Source organism: Balaenoptera borealis, assembly GCF_965194805.1.
Source record: "Balaenoptera borealis genome assembly, chromosome: 1".
NCBI classification, from domain to species: Eukaryota; Metazoa; Chordata; class Mammalia; order Artiodactyla; family Balaenopteridae; genus Balaenoptera; species Balaenoptera borealis.
The window spans coordinates 135,209,415-135,225,419 of NC_138860.1; the positions used below are offsets into that span (position 1 = coordinate 135,209,415).

A 16,005-nucleotide genomic window follows, 5' to 3' on the forward strand; every position below is an offset into this window, starting at 1 on the left:
TTATTTCTTCAAGTGACACCTTACAGCTCCACAATGGGCTGATACTAATAGAATTACTAAATATTAGAAGTGGTGTCAGTTCATTATCTCCAAAATGTGAGCATACCATATTAAACCAAAGTAATTCTTTTTTCAGGAAAATGCAGAGAAAATGAACTGTGAAATAATCAATGAAGATCAAGAAAACTCAGTTGATAAAAGAGAAATAAGCCAGAAAGATGTTGAAGAAGTTTGGAGATATGTTATTCTGATCTAGTAAGCTATAACTAAGCTGTAACCAAGTTCCTGAGGTGTTTAGAATGTTAATTTGATATTTTCATCAAGATATTCAGTTGAGGAAGAACAGATTAATTCACAAAGCTTAGAATTTAACCTGTATATGTTTCTTAATAAATATTCTTGCGATAGTTCTGGTACAATAGAAGTAGAATGTTTTCAGTATGATTTGCTTTTTCTTTGACTCAAAGTTGTAGCTCTAGTTTGGGGTCTATATTGGAATCCTGCAAAGGTTATTAAGATACTTTAAAGTAGATACTAAAATAAATCTTAGAGGTTGATTTAAGAAAAATATTCCAAAAGCTTTGTTTGTTTTCCATTCAAACTCTTTCATATTTATATTCTATTCCACTTATTTTATGGAGGAAAAAAAGTTTGTATTCTTTCTCCTATTTAGCCTGCAAACAATTTTAGGCGTGTCATCCCTAGAAGAAGTCATAAATCCCAAACAAGTAATTCCTCAGTATATAATGTACAACATGACCAATACAAGTAAGCATGGAGTAGTTATACTGCAAGACAAATCAGGTTGGTATCAATAAAAGAAGTTGGAATCATTTTAAACATGCTAACAAAGCTTGCAGCTATGGTGGGGATAAAGAGAGACCAAAATGTAGAAAGTAGAATACTTCAGTTGAGAGAACATCAGGGAGACTACTGTTTTTTATCAGAGGCGCTTTAGTAATCATAGTGGACTAATTTTTAAATAAATATTATTCACACTTATTTTAGCTCTTAAGGTGGATTCCTGAATGATTTCTTTTTTTAATGACAGGGTTAAGCATCCAAAAGATATGCAAGTATGATTAAAACTATTCATTAATCACATTTTATTGAGGACCAACAATGTACCAGGCACTGTGCTAAAGATTAGTGATGAACAAGAGAAAAACGGTCCATGCCTTCCTGGAGCTTACATGAGAAGTTACATACAAATTTAAAGGGGTCAAGACATACATGCAAAACCAAAATAACACACTATAAAATAAGTCAAAACTCTCAAGAACAGTATTCTAAAGAACACTGGCTTTGTATTATATATATGTTTATATAATGTACTGATTTCAGATATAAGATAGGAAAATTGGGGAAATAATTTAAGCCAGATGTATTGGAAAGCTTATAGGAAATGTATTAATAAATTTACTGAAAATGTTGGCTCATTTTTTTATAATCAATTGCTGTCTGTAGAATTAATTGACATGCATTACTTTGAGTTTCTTTTTGTGGGCAAGAACTTTGAGGGTTTAATTGTAGGAGCAAAAAAGTAAATGTTAAAACTTAAGAACTATGTTGTGCATGCCTGTAGCTTGGGACCAGTCCCATCTTTCATTACCTAAAATAACTTGATTATATGCTCTCCATCTAAGCTTTCTATTCTTTATAACTATTAACTTTTCAAGTCAAATGTATGTGTGGTTTTTGTGTTTGTGTCAAAAAACTGCTACACTTATGTGTCATGTTTCACATAGTGGCAATTGAAAGATTTTAAGCAAGCCTCACTGTGAAAGTACCTTAATATTCAAATATAGCTTGTTTCAATCATAGGTCTCACTCAAATCAGTAATATTCAAATAGTATAGCTAACTTTTTAAACTTGTATTGTAAAATACTGTCTTGGCCCTATGTCTTATTAAATATGTAATCATTTTTAATCCTGCTGGTACACATACATATATATATATATATATATATGTATAATTATATAATATAATAAGTGTGAAGTTTTAAATATACTATCATCATAACTGTATGACTGAACACTATTTTTTGTGTAGATGACCTTCCTCACTGGGTATTATCTGCCATGAAGTGCCTAGCAAATTGTAAGTTAAACAAACTGTGTGTGTGTGTGTGTGTGTGTGTGTGTGTGTGTGTGTGTGTGTGTGTATTATATTGATAATATTTAATAAGAACCAAGGAATTATTTTTAATAATTTATAAAGTCCTGATAAAATTAAATTATATTATTTCTGTTGATGTTTAAATGAAGATCTAGTAGAACTGATTACATCTCTTTGCATGTGGAGTGTGTTATAGAGCCCTTAACTTTTTCTATGCAGATAGTGATTTTATAATCCAAGCCCGTCATTTATGACTCAGTTCTCATAAATCATAAAATCATAGGCTAGAGGATCTCAGAGGATTTTTAGGTATAATTTACATCAATTGCCTTAGTGAGTCCAGAGAGTTCAAATAGCAACTTCTAAGTAAAGCAGCTTGTAAGTTGAAAGTTTCAATCAGAAATGAAGTCTTATAAAACCCACTTCAGTCCCCTTGCTGTTGTACACGCTTCAACATTTGGTGTTTCATGACATGCTTCTACTCCATAGGGTATATTAATGGGACTTTTATGTTTATGAAAAAAAATGGTCTGTCACTAATCAGATCATTTTTTAGCATTTCATTCTTCAAGCTTTTTCCATAGTGATCAGTGATAAGTGATTTTTATAATTTAAGACCCTAGTTCAAGTACAAAACCCTAACTGCTCTCGAAAATCAATTTTTAAAATGTGCAGAGGTGTATGCTTCTAAATCATCAAAAGCTAAATTATATTTTAATAATTTTGCTACAAAAGTATTTTTCTAGTTTTTATAAAATTAGTATTTTATTAATGTTCAGGATAAGTATATATTCCCTTGTTGTCCACTGGGTGTCAATATGACAAAATAACAGGATAAATAGCAATAAAGTAAATAATATTAGTTATAGAAAAAATTTATCAAATCAAGGTAAAGATCTTGATCAGAAGCTAAAGATTTTTGAGATTCTCTTTCTACCTTCTCGCTACCTAACTGTCCTTCTCATACCTTGGCTCATGATTAGCAACTCAGATAGCATACTTCCAGGGATTTCTCTGATGCCCCATCTTTAGGCATTTGTTTCTTCTTCTTCTCAGTCCACGTTATACATAAATGATACCAAGATATAGCTTACTAAATTCCAGTTTAACAACAATATGTCTAGCCAGAGGCAGTATTAAGACTTTTACTTAACTTGTTTGTTATTTAATCCCCCACCGTAATCCTGTGACATACAGGAATCAAAGATCAGTATACTATTCTTAATTTTTTTTCTAGAAGAGAAAACTAAGGCTTAGAAAGTCTTTTTTTCTGATACATAAGGAGCTATGTATTCAAACCTAGGTTCTCTAACTGTAAATTCTGTGTTTTTAATTCCAGTAAAGTATTTTCTATCTTAGAAAACTTTTAATGATTATCAAATTTTTTATTCTACATATTAAGAATATTTCTTAAATCCTCCTCAGAAAAATTGTCTATTTATTTTGTTCCACATAAAATCCTTATTAGCCTTTAAGCTACTAAGTGTGTGTATGTGTGTTAACTTGAAAGATAAGATAGTAACTCTCAAATCTGAGTGCATATCACAGTCACTAGAGAAACTCAGCAAATATTCAGATTCAGTCGATTCAGTATGTCAGGAATTTTTTTTTTTTTTTTTTTTTTTAAATCACGTCTCAGAAGATTCTTATAGCAAGATGCCCAGCTCAGTGTTAGGAAACTACTTAATTAGTGAACCAGAAGCAAACATTTCTAGATCAGTAATTCCTAGCTCCATAGGAATTCTGATAGATTCTGGACTATCTAGAGATAGTCCAGAATATCTATCTAGATAATAGATTATCTAGATAATCTATCTAGAGGAGATTATACTTTTAATAGGTGCACTGGATGATTCTGATATGTAGTCCATGGACCACACTTTAAATGCTATTAAACCTCAAGATCCTGTGACTTGCTCTCACTTTATACTGCTCTAAGTTCTAATTTTAGCTTTGCCACCAAACCTCTTTTACCTTGAGCAAGTTGCTCTGAGCTTCAGTTTCCTCACCTGTAACATAAGATCAGAATTTATTTCTAAGGAAAATACTAATGAGTAGACATGATTATTTCAATAATGTTAAGCTAATGGAACAGTGATGTAAAGATATTATTTAAACTCATTCAGGGTATGCTTCACGTCAGGCAAAATTTAATCACAAAAATGTAAATTTACAAAAGTCAATTTGAAAGAATTATTTGCATAATCCAAATAATCTTTGCTTTATAAAATGAATTGTGATAAAATCCCATTAAAATAAACTGTCCTGATGCTTTTAAAATATATTTCAAATTTTGCTTTATATACAATTTTTCAGTCATATAAATATTAAAATTAAACAAAATGCTAATAGTTGCAGTGATTTCTAATGAAAAGATGGTGAGAAGGAATGAGATATGCGCAACCCTTTAAATTTTTAAATTGTGACAGAATTTGTTAAACATAACTCCTTCATGAAATAAGTATATGTTTTATGCTTTTTATAAGTATCTTTAAAAATTGTATTTAAAATAAAATATATTTCACCTTTTTTTTAATTTTTTGCCTCTACTTAGGGCCAAGAAGTAATGATATGAATAATCCAACTTATGTTGGATTTGAACGAGATGTATTCAGAACAATTGCAGATTATTTTCTAGATCTCCCTGAACCTCTACTTACCTTTGAATATTATGAATTATTTGTGAACATTTTGGGTATGTATAGATTTTTATTTATTATTTAAATTTATTTTATTAGTTTCCAAGTCACCCATAATTTAAAAGATCTAAAAGTATAGGTAAATATGAAGGTGGCAGGCTATAAATTATTTTAAACTTCAGGAATACTCTGGTTGTTGTTGTTTTCCAGTAATTCAAATACACCATTCCAACACCAATTCTCCACACCAATAGGGTGTCTTACAATTCAGTTCATTTCTGACACTAACTACCCAGAGTTAACCCGGACCCCAAAAAGTTGAGGACAAAGTCTTTCAGCTCTGATACTAACTACCCAGTGCTAGCTCAGACCCCAGAGATCAAGGGCTTAGTTCCACAACGCTGCCCTCATTTCATGCACCAGCTGCAAATGAGGTCCTCAGGTTTACTGACATTTCTGCCTGGCTAACTACCAAGTTAGGGGTTCCCACAACCCCCTGAAGTTTAATAATTCACTGTAACAGCTCACAGAACTCTGGAAAGTGCTTTACTTAATGATTACCAGTTTATTATAAAGGATACAAGTCAGGAACAGCCAAATGGAAGAGATATATAGGGCAAGGAATGGGGGTAAGGGTTGTGCAGAGCCTCTATGTTCTCTCCAGGAATGTCATCCCCCCAAGCGTGTCCATGTATTCACCAACCGGTAAGCTCCCATAGCCGTGTTGTTTCAGAGTTTTAACTGAGGTTTCATTACATAGGCATGGTTGATTAAATCACTGCTCATTGTTGACTAAGTCTGACCTCCACCAACCACCACTACCCCACCACCCCCTCCAGGGAGGTCTGAGGTAAGGCTAAAAGTTCCAACCTTCCCCAAGAAGGGCTAGGCCTAAGTCACCTCATTAGCATAAGCTGAGGCTAGCTCTAATAGGCTCATTGTGAATAACAAAAGACTCCTGTCACTCTGGAAATTCCCTAGGTTTTAGGAGCTCTATACCAGGTACCAGAAATAAAAACTATATATACGTTTTATTAAACTACAGTTGTCTTATAATTAAGAACTTTCTAATACTTGTAGACTGAAAGTAGATATTTTTTCATGTATTTGACTGAATCCATTTAATTAGATTGTTGAAATAAATTTTAAAGTTATTTTCATCACAAGTTGGAAAACCTCGAGTCTTGCACTTTGTAACTGAATGTTGCATGTGTCCTATTTAAGTGGCTTCTGAATTAAGCAACTGCTATTTGTACTATACTAACAATATGTACTATAGTGATGCTTTGTTTTTTTAACGTTACTCTTGTTTTTGTTTTATTTTTGTCCACTGTCATACAGTTGCATCTTAATTTTTGTTTCATTTCCTGGTAGTTGTTTGTGGCTACGTCACAGTTTCAGATAGACCCAGTGGGATACATAAAATCCAAGATGATCCACAGTCTTCAAAAATCCTTCACTTAAACAGTCTGAATTCCTTCAAATCAACTGAGTGTCTTCTTCTCAGTCTGCTTCATAAAGACAAAAACAAAGAAGAATCAGATACTACTGAGAGACTGCAGATAAGTGATCAAGGATTTCAAGAAAACTATGCTAAGAAAATGCAGCTAGTTAATTTAAAAAACAGAAGAGCCAGTGTTAATGACATAATGGGAGGAAGTTGTCATAATTTAATAAGCTTAAGTAGTATGCATGTTCTATCCTCTAGCATCAAACCAAGGTGCTATTCATTAGAAGGAATTGTAGATTTACCAGGGAGTTCAAGTAAAGAGGTCTCCAGTGTCTTCCATCAATCTGTTCTGAACATAAAAGGACAAAATAATAAACAATTTTTAGAGTCTGAGACCAAACAGGAATCCCTAATGAATCTTCATTCAGAGGAAAGTATTCAAAAGCCACTCTGTGTTGGTTTTAAAAGAACCTCTACTTTGACCGTTCAAGACCAAGAGGAGTTATGTAATGGAAAGTGCAAGTCAAAACAGCTTTGTAGATCTCAGAGTTTACTTTTAAGAAGTAGTACAAGAAGGAATAGTTATATTAATATGCCAGTGGCTGAAATTATCATGAAACCAAATCTTGGACAAGGCAGCACAAGTGTGCAAACAGCTATGGAAGGTGAACTCGGAGAGTCTAGTACCACAGTCAATAAAAGACTCTGCAAAAGTACAATAGAACTTTCAGAAAACTCTTTACCTCCAGCTTCCTCTATGTTGACTGGCACACAAAGTAAGGTTGATGCTTTCCACGCATGTAATATTAACTTTTAGTGTTTACTAACCCTGTTTCACTTACCTGGCTTTTCTTCTCTGAAATTGCTTTATTTTTTCCCTCCAGAAGGGAAGTTTCATATTGTAAAAGACTTGTCATGGCATAACCAAGATTTATTCTACTTACCTAAAGCACTCCTTTTCTTTCTCTTAAATTGCACTTATTCTGAGTCACTTTATTTGTAATAAGTGAAGGATTTTCAATCCTTCATAATCCAATGGGTTATGAAGAAAATAATGAGTATCTTACCATGCTTTTAAAGAATGTGGAAATTTCTGGGAATAGTCAAAAGAAATGAAATATTAAAATATTATTTTGCCTTCTTTATATAACTATATGCTGGTAGTATGAAAGCAGCTAGTGTCATTGATGATTTTTTTCTGGGGGATAATTTGCCTTCTAGGTTTGCTACAACCTCATTTAGAGAGGGTTGCCATCGATGCACTACAGTTGTGTTGTTTGTTACTTCCCCCACCAAATCGTAGACGGCTTCAACTTTTAATGCGCATGATTTCGCGAATGAGTCAAAATGTTGATATGCCCCAACTTCATGATGCAATGGGTACAAGATCACTGGTAAGTTGATTTCTTAAAGAAAGAATAAGTCCAGTTCATAAACTGCGCCCCCCCCCGAAAAAAAAAAGAAAGAAAGAAGACCAAACCATCTAAGCATACTACTCAAGTGATGTCATGGTCTTGAAATCCTAGATTCTTTAGTTAAAAAGGCTCTTGAAAGTCTAACCTTTCCTAGCAGCAGAATACTGGTGCATTAATCCTTTGTGCCCAGTCTTTTATACTTTCACATCTTGATCTTTACCTAAGGACTTTGCCTCTTCACTCACGCTATATCACTTCATAGTGGTTAACTGTCAGACCATATTATATTGCCTTGTGCCAATTCTGTTTGGTGGGGAAGGAAGAGGAGATATAGGCACTGTTGAAAGCCGAAGGGCACTATAACCCTGTGAAATAAAGAATTAATGGGAAATTCATGTGTAGTAAGTCAAAGTGTTTCAGATATTGTAGTAGTGGGAAAGTTGTATTTAATGTGTTATGTGAATTAGGATAGCTTGTCATTGTGGGCAGGAAGTTGGTAGAGGTACTGTGAAGCAGTCTTAGGCTCCATATGAAGATGAGGGAAGAGGCATTTATATGCAGATATTGACTGGAAATGAACTCTTGAAATAGTATCTCTAATACCTCTTTCCCTCCCTCTCTTTATCTCTTTCTCTCCCTCTCTCTCTCTGTCTCTCTCTCTGTCTTTCTATAAAGAGCTGCCACTTCCTCAGAGCGCACCTTCAATTTACAAAATGTTCTTGTAGCAAGGAATCTGTAGCTAAGCTCCGTTCTTCCACTTATTAAGGACAGTTTTTTAATAGAATGACATACCTAATATAAAGAGGAAGAATTATTCTTAAGTAATTGTGGCACCATTAAAAAGCATAGGGAAGTTTGTAGGAAAAGATATTTAAAGAGATATGAGTAGGAAGGAGGTAATTTTGATTTTACACTTTTTGAGATTGAGGTTATAGAACATCCAAGTGAAATTTATCCTACAGACAGAATGTTGGAAACATGAACCTGGTGAAGAAATATTGGGGCAGAAAGTATATTTTTTGGAAAAGTGGTAGTTGAGACTATGGGAGTAAATGAGTTCTACAAAGCTGAGAAAAAAAAGAATAAAAGCTGAGGACTGAGCATTGGAAGAAGATAGGAAAACCTGCCAGGCATGTAGGAATAAGACCAAAAATATTTCAGTTCAATAAATGCGCTCACCATCTATTATGTGCGAAATACTTAAAATACAATTCTGATATTCAAATTATTTTAGAATGAGGTGTGTGAGTGTTTATGTGTGCGTGTGTGTGTCTTATATTTGGTGGGTTATATGGATATGAATGAGAGTAAATTAGTTTTGAAACACAAAATTTACCCCAGGATTTGAAGATTGTCGTGATGGAATTGAAAAATACAGTGTATTAATTGTTTTTAAAGACTAATAGAATAGCATTAAAAACTGTTTTCCAGTTTCAGAAGATAAATGGTGCCATCCTTGTAACCACTTGTGTTTATATGTTATATATTCTCTTAGTCTGTGCTTTTATGGGATTAATTTAATAAGTCACTGTTCTCTAACAGTCTTTAAGCACCATATTTATATGGTATTAATGGAACCTATGGTGTTTAGTGATAAAATTGTGACAAAATTGAAGAAAAAGCTAAGCCTTCTGTAATCATTTGGAATTTATATTAAGGAAATACTTAACAAGTACTATTAAAAAATTGGCATTTTATTCTTTCTAATGTAATAAGTTATTGTCCTCATTTTTTAAGCTGAAGTCTGCTTATCAGTTTATCTCAATCCTTTAGCATAATACTACCTAGGAATTACTGATATTCTAATTTATATAAAACCTTAAGTTTTTAAATTCACATCTTTTAATGTTTCTAGATGATACATACTTTTTCTCGGTGTGTGTTACGCTGTGCTGAAGAAGTAGATCTTGATGAGCTTCTTGCTGCACGATTAGTTTCTTTCTTGATGGATCATCAACAGGAAATTCTTCAAGTACCCTCTTACCTACAGACTGCAGTGGAGAAACATCTTGACTACTTAAGAAAGGGCCATGTATGTATTCTAAGTCTTAAAATTCTCTGCATTAGTCACTTGCAAGTGGCAAACTCATCTCAAACTAGCCTAATCAGAAAGGGAGACTTTATCAGCTCACATAAAGAACCTCCAAAAGTCTGGAATGTAGACAGAATATGGAGATTCAAATAGCAATAGGACTGTTTCCATCCCTTCATCCCGTATTTCCATTTTGGTCCTATATTTGAAAAATGGCTCCTTCACATGATTGGATATGGCTGATTGAAGCTCTTGAGTCATAGACTTACATTTGCAATCCAAAGGGAAAAAAAGCCATTCCTCACCTCCAATTTGAAAAGTTATTGGTATGGACTCAGAGTGGCCAAATCTAGATTAAATGCACATTCTTTAGGTAGTTGAGGGTGAGTGGGTTGAAGAGAGGGCCCATTCTCTGAGTGGCTCTACATAGATTAGAGAAGAATCTGTTCTTCACAAAAGGTAAGGATAGTTGGAGTAGAATGGGAAGGAACGTTTATAAGGAGAGAAGGAATCTAAGCAGCCAAAAACAACAGATGTCTGCTATATTCAGTCCTTGGCTGCCCAACGCGTATATTCATGTTTCTTCCTATACATACTATTCTAATATTGCCATGACTTACTGTAATTATAACTGTCCCCTACAATTCTTTCTCTTGTCTGCAGATTTTTTTTTAATTTATTTTTTTATACAGCAAGTCCTTATTAGTGATCAATTTTATACACATCAGTGTATACATGTCAATCCCAATCGCCCAATTCATCACACCACCACCACCACCCCCCACTGCTTTCCCCCCTTGGTGTCCAGACGTTTCTTCTCTACATCTGTGTCTCAACTTCTGCCCTGCAAACCGGTTCATCTGTACCATTTTTCTAGGTTCCACATATATGCGCTAACATACGATATTTGTTTTTCTCTTTCTGACTTACTTCACTCTGTATAACAGTCTCTAGATCCATCCACGTCTCTACAAATGACCCAATTTCATTCCTTTTTATGGCTGAGTAATGTTCCATTGTATATATATACCACATCTTCTTTATCCATTCATCTGTCGATGGGCATTTATGTTGCTTCCATGACCTGGCTATTGTAAATAGTGCTGCAATGAACATTGGGGTGCATGTGTCTTTTTGAATTATGGTTCTCTCTGGGTATATGCCCAGTAGTGGGATTGCTGGATCATATGGTAATTCAATTTTTAGTTTTTTAAGGAACCTCCATACTGTTCTCCATAGTGGCTGTATCAATTTACATTCCCACCAACAGTGCAAAAGGGTTCCCTTTTCTCCACACCCTCTCCAGCACTTGTTGTTCGTAGATTTTCTGATGATGCCCATTCTAACTGTTGTGAGGTGATACCTCATTGTAGTTTTGTTTTGCATTTCTCTAATAATTAGTGATGTTGAGCAGCTTTTCATGTGCTTCTTGGCCGTCTGTATGTCTTCTTTGGAGAAATGTCTATTTAGGTCTTCTGCCCATTTTTGGATTGGGTTGTTTGTTTTTTTGTTTTTTTTTTTTAAAGGAGAAATGTTAGGACTGAGATCTTTTTTTTTTTAATTGTTTATTTATTTATTTATGGCTGTGTTGGGTCTTAGTTTCTGTGAGAGGGCTTTCTCCAGTTGCGGCAAGCGGGGGCCACTCTTCATCACGGTGCGTGGGCCTCTTACCATCGCAGCCTCTCTTGTTGCGGAGCACAGGCTCCAGACGCGCAGGCTCAGCAATTGTGGCTCACGGGCCCATTTGCTCCGCAGCATGTGGGATCCTCCTGGAACAGGGCTCGAACCCATGTCCCCAGCACTGGCAGGCAGACTCTCAACCACTGCGCCACCAGGGAAGCCCCGGGTTGTTTGTTTTTTTAATATTGAGCTGCATGAGCTGTTTATATACTTTGGAGATTAATCCTTTGTCTGTTGATTAGTTTGCAAATATTTTCACCCATTCTGAGGGTTGTCTTTTCGACTTGTTTACAGTTTCCTTTGCTGTGCAAAAACTTTGAAGTTTCATTAGGTCCCATTTGTTTATTTTTGTTTTTATTTCCATTACTCTAGGAGGTGGATCAAAAAAGATCTTGCTGTGATTTATGCCAGAGTGTTCTTCCCATGTTTTCCTCTAAGAGTTTTATAGTGTCCAGTCTTACATTTAGGTCTCTAATCCATTCTGAGTTTATTTTTGTATATGGTGTTAGGGAGTATTCTAATTTCATTCTTTTACATGTAGCTGCCCAGTTTTCCCAGCACCACTTATTGAAGACTTATTGACTGTCTTTTCTCCATTGCATATCCTTGCCTCCTTTGTCATAGATTAGTTGACCATAAGTGCGTGGGTTTATCTCTGGGCTTTCTACCTTGTTCCATTGATCTATGTTTCTGTTTTTGTGCCAGTACATATTGTCTTGATTACTGTAGCTTTGTAGTATACTCTGAAGTCAGGGAGTCTGACTTCAGCGTTTACTCTGTTTTTTTCCCTCCAGCTCCGTTTTTTCCCTCAAGACTGCTTTGGCTATTCAGGGTCTTTTGTGTCTCCAAAGAAATTTTAAGATTTTTTTGTTCTAGTTCTGTAAAAAATGCCATTGGTAATTTGATAGGGATTACACTGAATCTGTAGATTGCTTTGGGTAGTATAGTCATTTTCACAATATTGATTCTTCCAATCCAAGAACATGGTATATCTCTCCATCTGTTGGTATCATCTTTAATTTCTTTCATCAGTGTCTTATAGTTTTCTGCATACAGGTCTTTTATCTCCCTAGGTAGGTTTATTCCTAGGTATTTTATTCTTTATGTTGCAATGGTAAATGGGAGTGTTTCCTTAATTTCTCTTTCAGATTTTTCATCATTAGTGTATAGGAATGCAAGAGATTTCTGTGCATTAATTTTGTATCCTGCAACTTTACCAAATTCATTGATTAGCTCTAGTAGTTTTCTGGTAGCATCTTTAGGATTCTCTAGGTATAGTATCATGTCATCTGCAAACAGTGACAGTTTTACTTCTTCTTTTCCAATTTCCATTCCCTTTATTTCTTTTCCTTTTCTGATTGCTGTGGCTAGGACTTCCAAAACTATGTTGAATAATAGTGGCGAGAGTGGACAATCCTAGTCTTGTTCCTGATCTTAGAGGAAATGCTTTCAGTTTTTCACCATTGAGAATGATGTTTGCTGTGGGTTTGTCATATGTGGCCTTTATTATGTTGAGGAAGGTTCCCTCTATGCCCACTTTCTAGAGAGTTTTTATCATAAATGGGTGTTGAATTTTGTCAAAAGCTTTTTCTGCATCTACTGAGATGATCATATGGTTTTTCTTCTTCAATTTGTTAATATGGTATATCACATTGATTGACTTGCATGTATTGAAGAATCCTTGCATCCCTGGGATAAATCCCACTTGATCATGGTGTATGATCCTTTTAATGTGTTGTTGGATTCTGTTTGCTAGTATTTTGTTGAGGATTTTTGCATCTATATTCATCAGTGATATTGGTCTGTAATTTTCTTTTTTTGTAGTATCTTTGTCTGGTTTTGGTATCGGGGTGATGGTGGCCTCATAGAATGATTTTGGGAGTGTTCCTTCCTCTGCAATTTTTTGGAAGAGTTTGAGAAGGATGGGTGTTAGCTCTTCTCTAAATGTTTGATAGAATTCACCTGTGAAGCCATCTGGTCCTGGACTTTTTTGTTTGTTGGAAGATTTTTAATCACAGTTTCAATTTCATTACTTGTGATTGGTCTGTTCATATTTTCTATATTTTCCTGGTTCAGTCTGGGAAGGTTATACCTTTCTAAGAATTTGTCCATTTCTTCCACGTTGTCCATTTTATTGGCATAGAGTTGCTTGTAGTAGTCTCTTAGGATGCTTTGTATTTCTGCGGTGTCTGTTGTAACTTCTCCTTTTTCATTTCTAATTTTATTGATTTGAGGCCTCTCCCTCTTTTTCTTGAGGAGTCTGGCTAATGGTTTATCAATTTTGTTTATCTTCTCAAAGAACCAGCTTTTAGTATTATTGATCCTTGCTATTGTTTTCTTTGTTTCTATTTCATTTATTTCTGCTCTGATCTTTATGATTTCTTTCCTTCTGCTAACTTTGGGTTTTGTTTGTTCTTCTTTCTCTAGTTTCTTTAGGTGTAAGGTTAGATTGTTTATTTGAGATTTTTCTTGTTTCTTGTGGTAGGCTTGTATAGCTATAAGCTTCCCTCTTAGAACTACTTTTGCTGCATCCCATAGGTTTTGGATTGTCATGTTTTCTTTGTCATTTATCTCTAGGTATTTTTTGATTTCCTCTTTGATTTCTTCAGTGATCTCTTGGTTATTTAGTAACGTATTGTTTAGCCTCCATGTTTTTGTGTTTTTTACGTTTTTATTCCCTGTAATTCATTTCTAACCTCATAGCGTTGTGGTCAGAAAAGATGCTTGATATGATTTCAGTTTTCTTAAATTTACTGTGGCTTGATTTGTGACCTAAGATGTGATCTATCCTGGAGAATGTTCCGTGCGCACTTGAGAAGAAAGTCTAATCTGCTGTTTCTGGATAGAATGTCCTATAAATATCAATTAAATCTATCTGGTCTATTGTGTCATTTAAAGCTGCTGTTTCCTTCTTTGTTTTCATTTTGGATGATCTGTCCATTGGTGTAAGTGGGGTGTTAAGGTCCCCCACTATTATTGTGTTACTGTCGATTTCCTCTTTTAGAGCTGTTAGCAGTTGCCTTATGTATTGAGGTGCTCCTATGTTGGGTGCATATATATTTATAATTGTTATATCTTCTTCTTGGATTGATCCCTTGATCATTATGTAATGTCCTTCCTTGTCTCTTGTAACATTTTTTATTTTAAAGTCTATTTTATCTGATATGAGTATTGCTACTCCAGCTTTCTTTTGATTTCCATTGGCATGGAATATCTTTTTCCATCCCCTCACTTTCAGTCTGTATGTGTCGCTAGGTCTGAAGTGGGTCTCTTGTAGACAGCATATATATGGGTCTTGTTTTTGTATCCATTCAGCAAGCCTGTGTCTTTTGGTTGGAGCATTTAATCCATTCACGTTTAAGGTAGTTATCGATATGTATGTTCCTATGACCATTTTCTTAATTTTGGGGGGTTTGTTTTTGTAGGTCCTTTTCCTCTCTTGTGTTTCCCACTTAGAGAAGTTCCTTTAGCATTTGTTGTAGAGCTGGTTTGGTGATGCTGAATTCTCTTAGCTTTTGCTTGTCTGTAAAGCTTTTGATTTCTCCATCGAATCTGAATGAGATCCTTGCCAGGTAGAGTAATCTTGGTTGTAGGTTCTTCGCTTTCATCCTTTAAGTATATCATGCCACTTCCTTCTGGCTTGTAGAGTTTCTGCTGAGAAATCAGCTGTTAACCTTATGGAAGTTCTCTTGTATGTTATTTGTCATTTTTCCCTTGCTGCTTTCAGTAATTTTTCTTTGTCTTTAATTTTTGCCAGTTTGATTACTATGTGTCTCGGCATGTTTCTCCTTGGGTTTATCCTGTATGGGACTCGCTGTGCTTCCTGGACTTGGGTGGCTATTTCCTTTCCCATGTTAGGGAAGTTCTCGACTATAATCTCTTCAAGTATTTTCTCTGGTCCTTTCTCTCTCTCTTCTCCTTCTGGGACCCCTATAATTTGAATGTTGTTGCGTTTAATGTTGTCCCAGAGGTCTCTTAGGCTGTCTTCATTTTTTTTTTCATTCTTTTTTCTTTATTCTGTTCCACAGCAGTGAATTCCACCATTCTGTCTTCCAGGTCACTTATCCGTTCTTCTGCCTCAGTTATTCTGCTATTGATTCCTTCTAGTGTAGTTTTCATTTCGGCTATTGTATTGTTCATCTCTGTTTGTTTGTTCTTTAATTCTTCTAGGTCTTTGTTAAACATTTCTTGCATCTTCTCCATTTTTGCCTCCATTCTTTTTCCGAGGTCCTGGATCATCTTCACTATCATTATTCTGAATTCTTTTTCTGGAAGGTTGCCTATCTCCACTTCATTTAGTTGTTTTTCTGGGGTTTTATCTTGTTCCTTCATCTGGTACATAGCCCTCTGCCTTTTCATCTTGTCTATCTTTCTGTGAATGTGGTTTTTGTTCCACAGGTTGCAGGATTGTAGTTTTTCTTGCTTCTGCTTTCTGCCCTCTGGTGGATGAGGCTATCTAAGAGGCTTGTGCAAGTTTCCTGATGGGAGGGACTGGTGGTGGGTAGAGCTGACTGTTGCTCTGGTGGGCAGAGCTCAGTAAAACTTTAATCCACTTACTCCTGATGGGTGGGGCTGGGTTCCTTCCCTGTTGGTTGTTTGGCCTGAGGAGACCCAACACTGGAGCCTACCTGAGCTCTTTGGTGGGGCTAATGGCGGACTCTGGGAGGGC

The 16,005-nt window shown here is 35.2% G+C and overlaps 1 protein-coding gene and 1 long non-coding RNA gene across 7 annotated transcripts in view; one reads left to right on the top strand and one right to left on the bottom strand.

Annotated features, from left to right (window-relative positions):
• DEPDC1 (DEP domain containing 1) overlaps positions 1–16,005 on the top strand; it is a 60,038-nt gene that overhangs the window by 5,816 nt on the left and 38,217 nt on the right. For 5 of the 6 annotated variants that reach the window (XR_014234763.1, XR_014234764.1, XR_014234765.1 and 2 more), the window contains exons 4-10: positions 137–255; positions 674–804; positions 2,055–2,102; positions 4,675–4,815; positions 6,134–6,985; positions 7,431–7,603; positions 9,480–9,656. Coding sequence is in view for 3 of the 6 variants with exons in the window: in XM_082356720.1 (XP_082212846.1) it covers positions 137–255; positions 674–804; positions 2,055–2,102; positions 4,675–4,815; positions 6,134–6,985; positions 7,431–7,603; positions 9,480–9,656 (1,641 nt within the window). In the remaining 3 variants the exon portion in view is untranslated. The remainder of the gene's footprint in view (positions 1–136; positions 256–673; positions 805–2,054; positions 2,103–4,674; positions 4,816–6,133; positions 6,986–7,430; positions 7,604–9,479; positions 9,657–16,005) is intronic. The other variant, XM_082356721.1, reaches the window with a different exon arrangement.
• LOC309613562 overlaps positions 11,205–16,005 on the bottom strand; it is a 200,006-nt gene continuing 195,205 nt past the window's right edge. Inside the window, exon 2 of the long non-coding RNA XR_014235788.1 lies at positions 11,205–11,239. This is a non-coding gene — a long non-coding RNA (uncharacterized lncRNA). The remainder of the gene's footprint in view (positions 11,240–16,005) is intronic.